The 15,319-nt window shown below is 41.6% G+C and overlaps 1 protein-coding gene across 1 annotated transcript in view; it reads left to right on the plus strand.

Annotated features, from left to right (window-relative positions):
* RWDD2B (RWD domain containing 2B) overlaps positions 1-8,900 on the plus strand; it is a 24,103-nt gene extending 15,203 nt beyond the window's left edge. The window contains exons 2-5 of the mRNA XM_011926480.1: positions 6,055-6,281; positions 6,369-6,436; positions 6,552-6,914; positions 8,006-8,900. Of these exons, the coding sequence (XP_011781870.1) occupies positions 6,055-6,281; positions 6,369-6,436; positions 6,552-6,914; positions 8,006-8,240 (893 nt within the window). The 3' untranslated portion in view covers positions 8,241-8,900. The remainder of the gene's footprint in view (positions 1-6,054; positions 6,282-6,368; positions 6,437-6,551; positions 6,915-8,005) is intronic.
* The last annotated feature ends 6,419 nt before the right edge of the window (positions 8,901-15,319 follow it).

Consider the following 15,319-nt stretch of genomic DNA (forward strand, 5'->3'; position numbering starts at 1 on the left):
CTCTACTAAAAAATACAAAAAACTAGCCGGGCGAGGTGGCGGGCGCCTGTAGTCCCAGCTACTCAGGAGGCTGAGGCAGGAGAATGGTGTAACCCGGGAGGCAGAGCTTGCAGTGAGCTGAGATCCGGCCACTGCACTCCAGCCTGGGCCACAGAGCGAAACTCCGTCTCAAAAAAAAAAAAATAAATAAATAATCTGAAAAAAGAAAACATTGCAATAAAAGGAGGGAGGAATATTTGCAGTTCCAACAGTTATTAGAAAAGGAAACTTCAAATTAAACATTAATAGATGTATTAATATATGTTAATATATGTATAAATATTATCAAGGCTACCCACCATCTTCTATGATGCTTTAAATGCTTATATTTAAACTACTTAAATTTGGGTGATTACATGACAAAGCAAGGAATCCTGCTCTGTTCTGTGGAGAGGAGGGCTAATGTCATTTGGCCTGGAAAAACCTGTTCTGGAGACAGACAGAATACTGAACACCCCTCTTGGAAATTCACAGTGCATATTGGGATTTAACAAGACTCTGAGAAGTCACAAATAAGAATTGTGCCCATATAATCTATCCCCTAATTAGGATTGCGTTTGCCTAGGATAAATACCTAAACCATTTGGGGCGGGGCATGGTGGCTCACGCCTGTAATCCTAGCACTTTGGGAGGCCAAGGCAGGTAGATCACCTGAGGTCAGGAATTTGAGACCAGTCTGACCAACATGATGAAACCCTTTCTCTACTAAAAATACAAAAAGTTAGCTGGGCATGGTGGCGAACGCCTGTAATCCCAGCTATTTAGGAGGCTGAGGCAGGAGAATCACTTGAACCCAGGAGGCGGAGGTTTCAGTGAGCCAAGATTGTGCCATTGCACTCCAGCCTGGGCAACAGGAGCAAAATTCCATCTCAAAAAAAAAAAAAAAAAGGTTGGGTGTGGCAACTCACACCTGTAATCCCAGCACTTTGGGAGGGCCGCACAGCTGGATCACGAGGTCAGGAGTTTTAACATGGTGAAACCTCATCTCTACTAAAAATACAAAACTTAGCTGGGCGTAATGGCCTGCTCCTATACTCCCAGCTACTCAGGAGACTGAGGCAGGAGAATTGCTTGAACCCGGGAGGTGGAAGTTGCGATAAGCCAAGATTGTGCCATTGCACTGCAGATCCGGCCACTGCACTCCAGCCTGGCGAAAGAGCAAGACTCCATCTCAAAAAAATAAATAAATAAAATAAAATAAAATTAGTGACAAAAATGAACCTTATCTATAAAGGAAAACAATTCAAATGAGAACGATTTCTCATCAGTAATCAGAGAGGCTAGATGAAGAGGCACAGCATTTTTGAAGTGTTGAAAGTAAAAAACTGATAGGCCAGAATACTGTGTCCAGTGAAAGTATTCTGCAGAAATGAAGGGGAAATCAAGACATTCTAAGATGAGGGAAATCTAGATATGTCACCAGCAGACCTATCCTAAAAGAATGGTTAAAATAGATTCTCTAAACAGAAAAGAAATAATAATAGAGTTATTATTAAAGAAATATACTTTAGACCTATTTTATTTTATTTTATTTTACTTTTATTTATTTATTTTTTTGAGATGGAGTCTTGCTCTGTTGCCCAGGCTGGAGTGCAGTGGCACCATCTCGGCTCACTGCAACCTCCACCTCCCGGGTTCACGCCATTCTCCTGACTCAGCCTCCCAAATAGCTGGGACTACAGGTGCCTGCCATCACGCCCGGCTAATTTTTTGTATTTTTAGTAGAGATGGGGTTTCACCTTGTTAGCCAGGATGGTCTCAATCTCCTGACCTTGTGATCCACCTACCTTGGCCTCCCAAAGTGCTGGGATTATAGGCCACTGCACCCGGCCATTTAGACCTGTTTTAGAACTGTTGAAACTGAGATGCTCTCTGCTGTGTGGTTTAATGTGTGCCCCCAAGTTCATGTGTTAGAAACTTCCTCCCAATGCAATAGTGTTGAGAGGTGGGAACTTTCAGAGGTGATGAAGGGATGTGCAGGGATATAACAAACAATGTAACCTTCCTGTCATCAGCGTTCCAGAAGGAGAAGAGAAAGAAGGCATAAAGAACAGAGCTCTCACGAATGGATTAATGGTGTTACTGCAGGAGTGGGTTAGTTATTGTGGGAGTGGGTTCCTGATAAAAGCATGTGTTTGGCCCCTTCATCTCTCTTGCTCTTGCTTTCATTCTCTCTTGCCCTCTGCCTTCCGCCATGGGATGACTCAGCAAGAATGCCCTTGCCAAACACAGGCACCATGCTCTTGGATATCCCAGCTTTCAGAAAAAGAAGCCAAATAAATTTCTCTTCATTGTAAACTCCCCAGTCTCGGGTATTCTCTTACAGTAACAGAAAATGGACTAATATACCATCCAATAGAAATATATAGATAGAGTTAAATTTACAAATATGGGGCTCGAGAATATGGAACATCATAAGAATTTGAGAATTGTGGACATTTAATATTCAATAATACTTGGTACCATGAGACAATAGAGAAGATAAAGAGGTCCCCAACCAAACCTTAAGGGATGCTAACATTTTAAAGATCTTGCTTGGCAATAGTATAGTATGGTATATAAATTATACCTCATTAAAGCTGTTTAAAAAATGTTATAAACAAATCGTCTTTTTGTGCATTAATCTTTAATTGCAATGCAATTACCATTTTTTCTTGTTTTCAAAGCTTAACAAAATTATTCTAATGTTTATATGTGAGAAGAACCAGGAAATACCAAAAAAGAATTCTAGAAAAGAAGACTGATGGCTATGAAGAGACAGAGTAGGAACAATTTACTAACCCATCATAGTGATTTGAAGAGTTGAGTATTAGTTAGCTGGGTATGGTGGTAGCATGACTGTAGTCCCAGATACTTGGGAGGCTGAGGCAGGAGGATTTGCTTGAGCCTAGGAGTTCAAGGCTGCAACAAGCTGTAATTGCACCACTGCACTCCAGCCTGGGTGACAGAGTGAGACTCTGTCTCAAAAACAAAAAAGAGTATTAGGACATGATGTTATAGACAGATCAATATAACAAAATGGAGAATCCAGAAAAAGACTCAAATACATATAGGCACTTAACATATGTTGAAAGAAGCATTTCAAATGTATTATAAGATGTACTGGTACAAATGGCTAGCTAACTGGAAAAACAAAAATAAGCTGGAAACTTCTGTTACCTTTTAAACTGAAGTATATTGCAGATGGATCAAATATTTAAATGCAGAAATTGAAAATGTATTCCAAATTGAAAATAGAAGATTTTTTTTTTCTTTTGAGACGGAGTGTCACTCTTTTTGCCCAGGCTGGAGTGCAATGGCACGATCTCAACTCACTGCAACCTCTGACTCCCAGGTTCCAGTGATTCTCCTGTCTCAGCCTCCCAAGTAGCTGGGATTACCGGTGCCTACCACCTCATCCGGCTACTTTTTTTTAAAAAATAGAAGAATTTTAAAATAATCTTGCAGTAGAGAAATCCTTTCTAATCAAGATATATTAGGCCGGGCACAGTGGCTCACGCCTATAATCCCAGCACTTTGGGAGACTGAGGCAGGCAGATCACCTGAGGTCAGGAGTTTGAGACCAGCCTGGCCAACATGGTGAAACCCTGTCTCTACTAAAAATACAAAAAAATTTGCCAGGGATGGTGGCATGTGCCTGTAATCTCGCCCCTTGGGAGGCTGAGGCAGGAGAATTGCTTGGACGCTGGAGGCAGAGATTGCAGTGAGCCGAGATCGCGACACTACACTCCAGCCTAAGCAACAAGAGTGAAAACTACATCTCAAAATAAATAAATAAACAAATAATAAAAAAAAATACAAACATTAGCTGGGGGTGGTGCCGGGTGCCTATAATCTCAGCTATTTGGGAGGCTGAGGCAGAAGAATTGTTTGAGTCAGGGAGGTGGAGGTTGCAGTGAGCTGAGATCATGCCAGTGCACTCCATCCTGGGCACAAAGCAGGACTCCATCTCAAAAAAGAAAAACAAACAAAAACATAAAGCTTGAGACTTGTAAAAGAAGAGATTGATAAAAGGAACTATGGTTTAGGTTGTTTGTTTGTTTGAGACAGAGTCTTGCTCTGTCACCCAGGCTGGAGTGCAGTAACATGATCTTGGCTCACTACAATCTCCACCTCCTGGGCTCAAGCAGTCCTCCCACCTGAACCTCTCAAGTAGCTGAGACTTCAGGCACACACCAACACACCTGGGTAATTTTGTTGTATTTTTAGTAGAGACAGGGTTTCATTATGTTGCCCAGGCTGGTCTCAAACTCCTGGACTCAAGCTATTCACCCTCCTCGGCCTCCCAAAGTGCTGGGATTACAGGTGTGAGCCACCGTGCTAGGCCAAAAGGAACTATGTATTAAGAATTTTCCTTTAAAGAAAAGAAGCAGGGGACTGAGTACAATTGTAAACTTCTGTTCTGTATGGTAACTTGGCAGTATCTGTCAAGACTAAAAATGTATCTGTTGATCCAACAATCCACCTCTATAAGTTTATTCTTGAATACACAGTATTCAGTTTACCGTACTATATATATAAAAAGAACTTGCATTATAGGATTGTTCATATTAGTAAAAATGTGGAAACAACCCAAGTGTCCATCAATAGGTAAAGAATTAAATAAGTTATGGCATATCTACATGATTCAGTATAACAGCCAACATTTACAAAGAATGAGGTAGACCACTATGTGTTGACAGTGAATGGATCTACAAAATATATTTGGTGGGGAGGGAGATAGGAAGTAGGAGGAAAAAGTATGTATTACCCCCTTTGGGTACTTTTTAAATATATATACTGTATATATCTCAACATTGTACATATTTTTACATTATACCAGCATTTTTCACATGTATATGTATATATATGTATAATGCTTAAAATGTTTTAATGTTAACAGGGGTTACTTAAGCAACAGGACAATTAGCATTTATTTTCTCTCTATGTTCCTTTGCTTCTTAAAAACTAATAAATGGGCCGGGTGCAGTGGCTCACGCCTGTAATCCCAGCACTTTGGGAGGCTGAGGCGGGTGGATCACGAGGTCAGGAGAACAAGACCATCCTGGCTAACACGATGAAACCCCATCTCTAGTAAAAATACAAAAAATTAGCCGGGCGTGGTGGCGGGTGCCTATAGTCCCAGCTACTTGGGAGGCTGAGGCAGGAGAATGGCATGAACTGGTGAGGTGGAGGTTGCAGTGAGCCGAGATTGTGCCACTAAACTCCAGCCTGGGTGACAGAGCGAGACTCTGTCTCAAAAAAAAAGAAAAACTAATGAATGCCATGCACAGTGGCTCATACCTATAATGCTAGCACTTGGGGAGGCCAAGACAGGAGGATTGCTTGAGCCCAGGAGGTTGAGACCAGGCTGAGCAACATAGCAAGACCTTGTTTCTACAAATAAAAAATGAAGTCAGGCGTGGCAGTGCATACCTGTGGTCCTAGCTACTCAGAAGTCTGAGGTGGGAGGATTGCTTGGGCCTGGGAGGTTGAAGTTGCAGTGAGCTGGGATCATGCCACTGCACTCCAGCTGGGGTGACAGAGCTAGACCCTGTCTCAAAAAAAACTAATAAACAATATTTACTTAAAAAGAAGAAACTGACCATTCACATAATCAAACTCTCTGACTTATTCTGTTCATTCTAGATTTCAACCAGTCATATCCTCTCTTCTGGCTACATTATTGATACAGCTTTTTGACTACATAATTGGTTTACTTTGATGAAATTGCCCATTTATGGTAGCTCAAAATATCCGCTTAACTATCTAGACACAGAAGAATGTGGTGTCTACTTACTATTAAAAGTTGTTTTGTGTTTGTTTTTTTATAGATGGTCTCAGTATGTTGCCCAGGCTGGTCTTAGCATAGGACTTAGCATATTATATCTGAAAGTAGAGTAATGGGGAAGAAACTAATTAAATTGTACAATTTACAAAGAAATCAAATACAATTTTAGTAAGTGCCCTTGTTGATGTATTCATTTCTTCTAAGATTGCATATGTAAATTGTCTCTCTTGTCTTTACCTCCTTAGAAACTTACACATGTCCAAAAATGATTGAGATAGAGCAGGCGGAGGCCCAGCTTGCTGAGTTAGACCTGCTAGCCAGTATGTTCCCTGGTGAGAATGAGCTCATGGTGAATGACCAACTGGCTGTAGCAGAGCTGAAAGATTGTATTGAAAAGAAGACAATGGAGGGGCGATCTTCAAAAGTGTACTTTACTATCAATATGAACCTGGATGTATCTGAGGAAGCAATGGTAATTCAGTTTTGCTTTTGGAAGGATTGAAACATGTTGAGACTTAAAACATTGGTTAGTGCACTTTTTCTTCTTCTCTTTAATCAGGCGATGTTTTCTCTGGCCTGTATTCTTCCCTTTAAATACCCGGCAGTTCTGCCTGAAATTACTGTCAGGTACGTTACAGAAGTTCTGGCCAACTTTAGAGGTCAAATTAATCTGAGAATAAAAGCAACTCTCGAATTTGTTTTCTGTTCCAAGACAATTATTTTCTTATATCTTTTCTGTTAGATCAGTAATATTGAGTAGATCCCAGCAGACTCAGCTGAACACAGATCTGACTGCATTCCTGCAAAAACATTGTCATGGAGATGTTTGTATACTGAATGCCACGGAGTGGGTTAGAGAACACGCGTCTGGCTATGTCAGCAGAGATACTTCATCTTCACCCCCCACAGGAAGCACAGTCCAGTCAGTTGACCTCATCTTCACGAGACTCTGGATCTACAGCCATCATATCTACAACAAATGCAAAAGAAAGAATATTCTAGAGTGGGCAAAGGAGCTTTCCCTGTCTGGGTTTAGCATGCCTGGAAAACCTGGTGTTGTTTGTGTGGAAGGCCCACAAAGTGCCTGTGAAGAATTCTGGTCAAGGTTTGCTTTCACATATGTATGTGAAGTCATGTCTAAAATTTTAATACTAAACAAGATACAGTCATGTGCTGCCTAGTGATGTTTTGCTTAACAATGGACCACACGTAAAACAGTGGTGCCATAAGATTATAATGGAGCACATGTGGAAACCTGATACATGGCACTTGATCTTCCCACTATTGAATATCAGAGTGATATTCAGTAATCGTGCTGGGACATTTGCTTTTCTATATGAAAAAATATAAATACAAAAAAAGTGCCATCTAGGTTTGTGTAAGTACACTCTATCGTGGTAGTACAATGACAAAATAGCCTGAAGATACATTTCTCAGAATGTATCCCCATTGTTAAGCAACACATGACTATTAGAGATGTGGAGATAAGTATGTCCCAGGGGTTGTATCTTTATGGGGATTCAATCTCAAGTTGATGGATACAGCAGAAATCACATGTAGTCAGCATTTTCCCCCTCACCTGACAAGTGCATATAGGAGACATTCTGTAAATATACGCTGAATGAATTGAGCTCCTGCCCAAGACACTATGACCCTATCCACTTCCATGGATCTGATCCTTCCCTTATCTTAGTGATGCTGCAAACTGTATGCCCTATGAAGTAAGGGGCTTTCTAGAAGCACAAGAATTGCCACTAGTCTTCTCATTTCTCTACTGATATCCTAAATGAATTTCTGAGAAGATCCATTAATAGTTTGGGATTCAGTAATTCCTACATTTCTAAACTACTGATACAAGGCCGTAGTAAGGGCAACAAATGAGTTTGGGGATGGGATTATGATCAGAATCATATTTGATTAAAATAAATCCCTCTGAGATAAAAGTAGATTTCTTGTGTGGGGTGTGATGACTCACACCTGTAATCCCAGCACTGTGGGTGGCTGAGGCAGCATATCAATTGCAGCCAGGAGTTTGAAACCAACATGAGCAACATAGCAAGACCTGTCTCTACTAAATAAACAAAAGTTATAAAAATTTTAAAAAGTAGACTACTTCTAGGAAAAGTCTGTTTTATAACTTCTGTTTTATGTGCTCTATACATTTTGAAAATGTTTACTTTGGAAATTTCTTTTCAGACTCAGAAAATTAAACTGGAAGAGAATTTTAATCCGCCATCGAGAAGACATTCCTTTTGATGGTACAAATGATGAAATGGAAAGACAAAGGAAATTTTCCATTTTTGAAGAAAAATTGTTCAGTGTTAATGGAGCCAGGGGAAACCACATGGACTTTGGTCAGCTCTATCAGTTCTTAAATGCCAAAGGATGTGGGGATGTTTTCCAGATGTTTTTTGGTGTAGAAGGACAATGACAGTAAGAGTAGTTGAAAGTATCTTGTCACTGTTGGCCTTTTGATTTTTTTCCCACTTTTTCTTGAAAGATTAAGTAATTTTATTTTAGTTTCATTCTAGAATGTTGGGGAGTGGGGGACAAGAAAAAATAGTATAGCTGAAATGCATCTGTTAAAAATGTCATGATTGAAAGCACAACTGAGTTTCAAATTACAACCTTAAAATTGTTGTTAAATACTTCTTCACATATCAGTTGCCCATTTTGAAAAAGAAATTATCCACAAAGGTAATGTTGGTGCTCCAATTTGCCAGCCATTCCCAACCCCCTTCTCCCTTACCTGCTCTCACTAAAGAACCCAGAAAGCCTAATTGCTCCCCTTTCAGCCTCTGTTGCAACTAACAACTCTCAGTGGCCTCAGGACACAGCTTTGGCCTTGGGAATTCTGGGAAAACTTTGCTTCCTGATTAAAGAAACATATGCAGCTAGGCCACCTCCTCCCCCTCTTACTGCCATAAACACCAAAGTCATGGCTGGAGCTGGAGGACTTATTTGAACTATGACAGAAGGAAGGACCAAGAGATCCACGAAGATGCCAGTTGCCACATTGTTGAGCTGCTCACCCAACACCAGCTGCTGCCTATCTCTAGACATCTTATGAAATAAAACCAGTTTTGTTTAATTTCTAGGCTTTTTTTTTTTTTTTAATAGATGCAGTCTTGCTCTGTCGTCCAGGCTGGAGTGCAATGGTGCGATCTCGGCTCACTGCAACCTCTGCCTCCCAAGTTCAAGCGATTCTCCTGCCTCAGCCTCCCAAGTAGCTGACATTACAGGGGTCTGCCACCATGCCTGGCTAATTTTTGTGTTTTTAGTAGAGACGGGGTTTCACCATGTTGGCCAGGCTGGTCTCGAACTCCTGACCTCAGGTGATCGCCTGCCTTGGCCTCCCAATGTGCTGGGCTTACCGGCATAAGCCACCACGCCCAGCCAATTTCTAGGCTTTTTACTAGCAGTTGAAAGCTAGTTTGTCAAATAGAGTTTTTCAGAACTTTAGCTTTGCATTTACTCCAGCCTTTTGATACATAAATACGTGAAGTTTTTCTGAAGTGGAGTTTGCAGTTCGTCTTGTTTTGTATACTCATGCTCTGCCCCTGCTCCTGGGCTTGCCTCAGACAAGGCTGAGGCATGAGTAGGGCTTAAACTTTTTTAACAAGCATCAACAATTCATCAGATTAGTAATTTAGAAGATTTGTTTGGCAAATTGTATTCTGACATTTTTTGGTTCTGGAAATGGCTTTCTGTACATTTATTTTTGCCAAATTGTGACCTACCATTAAACACACCACCCAGTTTTTGAGGACCTCCATAAATTGGTTCCAAAAGCATTTATTGTTTATTAATTTGCTAGCACGCAGGTTGATACCAGGTGTTGGATATTTCTTGACCAGTCAGACTTGGTTGAGGAATGGAGTTGGGGTGAGAGACAATGCATTAAGTTAGTAAAAAGTTGGAGGCAAACTATGCTTATTACAAAATGAATCAGTAAGTGAAAGATAGCATATATTATGTAATACAATGTAGAAATCTGAAGAAATAAAATGGAAGAAGGCAATGTGGATAGATCTTAAATATAAAGGTTATTAAACATAAATGAGGGTCAGGATGGTATTTAAAGCACAGTGCTTCTATTGGACCTAAATCTTATGTACCTCCCCAGATTTCCTCCCTGCTGCCCATTCTATTGCCCTGTCAGTTGCCCTGGAAATCCCAGTTCCTCTGCTGCCACCAGACAGCCAGATGGACCAGTTGTGTGTCTAGTTTCTGATTCCTCCAGTGACTAACAGATTTGTACGAAATACCCTACAGAGAATGGAATCTGACATTCCTACCACCAAAGGGGGCAGATGATGCATATATTACTTTAAGCAGCTAAAGCGGCAGCTAAACCGCTAAAACTTTTTCCGTCTCTGTACATTATATTAAAAACCAGATTGCTATGCATAATATGCAGATCTCAAATGTCACATAAACACAGAATGCAACAGAGTAGTTTTACAAGTTTTCTTTCCTGGGACATCAGTCAAATTTAGACGTTATGATTAAGTCATACTAAGCCAGGGAAATACAGATTTTCCAATCTTGTGATGAGAAAGTTCCTTTGAGAATGGATAAATGTAGTGAAATGTTAGAAATGTTAAGAGTATAAGCAATATAGCTTTCTTAGGTTTCTTTCTTTCTTCCTTTTTTTTTCTGGAGACAGACTCTGTCTGGATCTGTCACCTGGGCTGGAGTGCAGTAGCACAATCCTGGCTTACTGCAACCTCTGCCGCCTGGGGTTCAAGTGATTCTCCCATCTCATTCTCCCGAGTAGCCGAGATTACAGGTGCATGCTACCACGCTCGCTATTTTTTGAATTTTTAGTAGAGACGAGGATTGACTATGTTGGCCATGCTGGTCTTGAACTCTTGACCTCAGATGATCCACCTGCCTCAGCCTCTCAAAGTGCTGGAATTACAGGCGTGAGCCACCGCGCCCTGCCCAGTTTCTACCAATGATTATATACTTGATATATAAACATCCTTAAATGCAAAATGTTCCATATGATTGCACATAAAAAAATTTGTTCAGCAATGACGATTTGTCAACATATTAATGCAATAAATATTTTGAACTGGAATCACCTATAAAAAATGATAAATCCTGAAAAGAAACCGTTTCAAGTCAAATTATGTTTAAAAGTTACATTTTCTAAAGAAAACAAGTATTGGCAGGGAATATTGGCTACATGCCTTGTTTTATTTTGTTTTTGTTTGTTTGTTTGAAGACTAAGTCTTGCTCTGTAGCCCAGGCTGGAGTGAGTGCGGTGGCGTGATCTCGGTTCACCGCAACCTCTGCCTCCCAGGTTCAAGCAATTCTGCCTCAGCCTCCCGAGTAGCTGGGATTACAGGCGCGCGTCACTGGACCCGACTAATTTTTTGTATTTTTAGTAGAGCTGGGGGTTTCACCATGTTAGCCAGGCCGGTCTTGAACTCCGGACCTCAGGTAATCCGCCCGCCTTGGCCTCCCAAAGTGCTGTTTATTTTGTTATTAAGAAAGATGTGTATCAGGGGAACTCAAAAATAACAGACCATTGGTGAAATTCCATAAAAGCGGCAATGCAGCCAAGGTTTAAAGGTATTTAATGGCAGACGCAGAAATTACGTTCCCGCCCCCTCTCCCCCCGCGATTATTAGAACTACTTGAGAAAACTGAGTCCATAAAATTTCAGCAAAGGGGCACCACGAGCATTCCACTTAAACACAATCTGCCAATCTGAAGCCATCAGATCGGGGAAGGGATGTAGGTTGTAATGTCCTTTGCCATCCCTGTGAGGGGCAGAGCCTGGCAAGGGAAGATTCCAGATCAGCGTGGACGCGTCTGCTGGCTGCCTACAGACACCCGGGTATCGCAAGGCTCCCAGGCGCTCTGGGGCTGTCATTGACAGCTAGGCTTTCTCTTGTGACCCCGGCAGCTCCCAAGCACTCGCAGGCCCCACCGGCAGCCTAAGAGCGCGGAGTGAAGCTCGCCATACTTAGTGCGTGCGCCTTCCTGGGCCGACGTGGCCCGGAAGCACTAGCCTGTGGGTTTCCGGGATGCTGTGAGCGCAAAGACTTATGGGCAGGTCGCGTCATTGCAGCTGCAAGCGTTGCCTTTCCGATCTCCGCAATAGCTTCCGAACCCGGGCTTCAGTCCTAAGCTGTGGACTCGCCTCCTGAGTGGGCATCTCGCAGGCCAGCCGATGCTGCTTTGGGGCCGAGATGGACTTTTTGTTTATTTTTTGTTGTTGACGCTTAATTATCTTTCGGAAAAAGAGGCATCGATTCCCATTCTCGGGACTTCCCAGATGTTGCTGCAAATGCGGGATTAGAGGAATGGTGCACCCTGGGACCCAGGTAGTGCCTTCGAAGTCCAAGGTGTTCCTCGATTTTAACCAGGGAATTACGGAAATCGAGGCTTTTTTCCCACTGGGGCATTTGGCTTTTCGGATTTTGTAAACCTGCTCTCCCTCGTTCCTCCCGCCAACAAATTATATATATTATATATAACGTATTACACATATGTATTACATATATGATTACACATAATATATATCATAAGAAGAGTAGAAATAGCTGGATTTTAAAGTCACCCACAATCCCATGTCCAAAAAAGACAATATTAAATTTTGGTTTTACATTTTATTTTCTAGTATCCTATTTTTGCATGAGTGTATATGTGGGGTTTTCTTTAAAAAAAAAAAAATTACGGCCAGGTGTGGTGGCTCACGCCTGTAATCCCAGCTACTGGGGAGGTTGAGGCAGGAGAATGGCGTGAATCCGGGAGGCGGAGCCGTGAGCCGAGATCGTGCCACTGCACTCCAGCCTGGGTGACAGAGCTAGACTCTGTCTCTAATAATAATAATAATAATAATAATTAATTAAAATTTTAAAAATAAAAAAATTAGACCGATGCGGTGGCTCACGCCTGTAATCGCACCACTTTGGGAGGCCAAGGTGGGTGGATTACCTGAGGTCAGGAGTTCCAGACCAGCCTGGCCGACGTGGTGAAACCCTGCCTCTACTAAAAACACAAAAAATCAGCCAGGCGTGGTGGCAGGCGCCTGTAATCCCAGCTACTCGGGAGGCTGAGGCAGGAGAATCACTTGAACCCGAAAGGCGGAGGTTGCAGTGAGCTGAGATCATGCCACTGAACTGAAGCCTGGGTAACAGAGCGAGAATCCTTGTCAAAAAAAAGAAAGAAAAAGAAAGAAAAGAAACGGTGCAGCAATGACTAGCCTTGTGCATTCATCCCCCCCCCCGCCCCGCCCCGTCTTTTATCACTTCTTTTTTAAGCAGAATTATGGAGCGACTATAGTTGAAGATGCAAAGAAGGTTCATGGGAAGGGATGATATTCAACACAGTTAACAACCAACATGACCTGATCACCATCCATTGGACTAGCCACATGTCTAGGGCTGGAATGGGGTTTTGGAAGACTGATAAATCAACAATTAACACTTTAGCCAGGAATCAGGGGAAGGTCAGAGAAGTCCTAGGGAAATGGCAAGGGCAATGAAAGAACATTTCAGAGGGTATCAGAGAATTTTACTATTTTAACAACCATTTAAGTTAAACAGTGTATAATAATCATCGGTCCAATTTATGTGTTTGCTGTTGGAAAGATAAGGATTATAATCTGATTATCTTGTCCTGTGAAATTGGAGGAAGGTAGAATGGTCAGAGTTTTGAAGAAGTGTTCAGATAATTACTGAGAGTCCTAGAAAATTACTGAAGTATGGTACATTTGTTGGGCCGTAATGAAGACTCAACTAAGGCATGGGATCATTAATTCTTAGTGGTCTAAAGCTTCTGTTGACTGCATTGTTTGTTTTCCAGGCAGTGTTCAACTTTTCTCTGGAAAAAAAAAAGCTGAAAACAAATAATTGGCTTTGTGTAGTGTTTGGTTTCTCCAGATGAATAGGCTGAAGGAGCAGATGTACAAGAGACTTTGTGGTATTGGCAAGAGAGTGACTGACACAAAAGATCATGAAATCTAAAGTGAACAATGAAGGGAGTAAAGAGAAAAGAGTCCTTAGTGTTAGGGAGAAAATATAAGGGCCAATGCAAGGTCAAGGTTTCCTTGAAGAATGTCTAGGTGGAAACAGTTAAATGAGGAATCTGGCAAGAGGGGATCATGACCCAAGAGTGGGGTGAAATTGGGAAAATGTAAGTAGTAATATCAGGATGTGACTGTGGTGTGGCAGATGAAGTGGAATAGAGGAAAAGGATATGGGAGATAAAGATTTTTATAACTGAGAGGCCAAGCAGTGGACAGATATGCCACATGAACCTAATCAGGACTTTAAAAAGACCGTCCAGGATGATGTTTGGAATGAGGGTGGAGAGCCAAGTGTTAAGTGTTTAGAGACTAAAAGGGTATGACCAGGAGGCTGGTAAGAGGACAGATGTCAGAAGGTGTATTCTGTTGACAGCAGCCTGAAAAGAATGATTTATTGTTTTAAGGAAAGTAGAAGCAAAGAGGATCCTATTCTTATCTGCAGACCCCTGAGGTAGGTGGGATTTTAAATGACAAACAGCATTCATGAGATGCTGCTGTGGAAGCACTGTCGTTAGCCAACCTGTGAACAAGTGTTGAGGGTGAATACTGGCTAATCACGGAGCTACAATTCCAAAGAATATGTGGGAAGGAAGGGCTTTGTAGGGCAGATGGGAGTAGGGGTTAGACCAGCAAGAAAGGACACAGTTTTATGTGGTAGGGAAATATATATACCTGTATCTCTGTTATATAATTCTTAATCTGTGAAAACAATAATTTGTAATATTAATAATCATGAATGAAGAAGGAAGAGTTTCAAATCTTTTTTTTTTTTAACTCCCAACCTGATTTCTGAAGAGTTTCTAATCTTGGCCTTAAAAGTATTGACATTTCTTTTTTCTGTTTTTCTTTTGAGACAGTGTCTTGCTCTGTTGCTCAGGCTGAAGTGCAGTGGTGTGACCTCAGCTCAGTACAACCTCTGCCTCTTGGGTTCAAGTGATTCTCCTGCCTCAGCCTCCCGAGTAGCTGGGATTACAGGTGCACACCATCGTGCCTAGCTAGTTTTTGTATTTTTGGTAGAGACGGGGTTTCGCCATGTTGGCCAGGCTGGTCTGGAACTCCTGACCTCAGGTGATCCACCCACCTTGGCCTCCCAAAGTGCTGGGATTATAGGCATCAGTCATCTTGCCCAGCCTGAGTTGATTTTTGATTACATAATTAATACAGGAATATGTTGTCCTTGTATAAAATAAAATCTTATAAAGTTTAATTTCTTTTGACTGTAACTCATAACCCTGATCTCTTTTCTTGCTACTTTTTCCCACAAAAATTAACTACAATGATCAGACTGGTATGTTTTCTTGCAGATCTGTATTCTCTGTATTATTATTCTTATTCTTTTTTGAGATGGAGTCTTACTTTGTTGCCCAGGCTGAAGTGCAGAGGCGCGATCTTGGCTCACTGTAACCTCCATCTCCTGGGTTCAAGCAATTCTCCTGCCTCAGCCTCCCTAGTAGCTGGGATTA

This window comes from Colobus angolensis, unplaced genomic scaffold, assembly GCF_000951035.1.
Source record: "Colobus angolensis palliatus isolate OR3802 unplaced genomic scaffold, Cang.pa_1.0 Scaffold69, whole genome shotgun sequence".
In the NCBI taxonomy this organism is placed as follows: Eukaryota; Metazoa; Chordata; class Mammalia; order Primates; family Cercopithecidae; genus Colobus; species Colobus angolensis.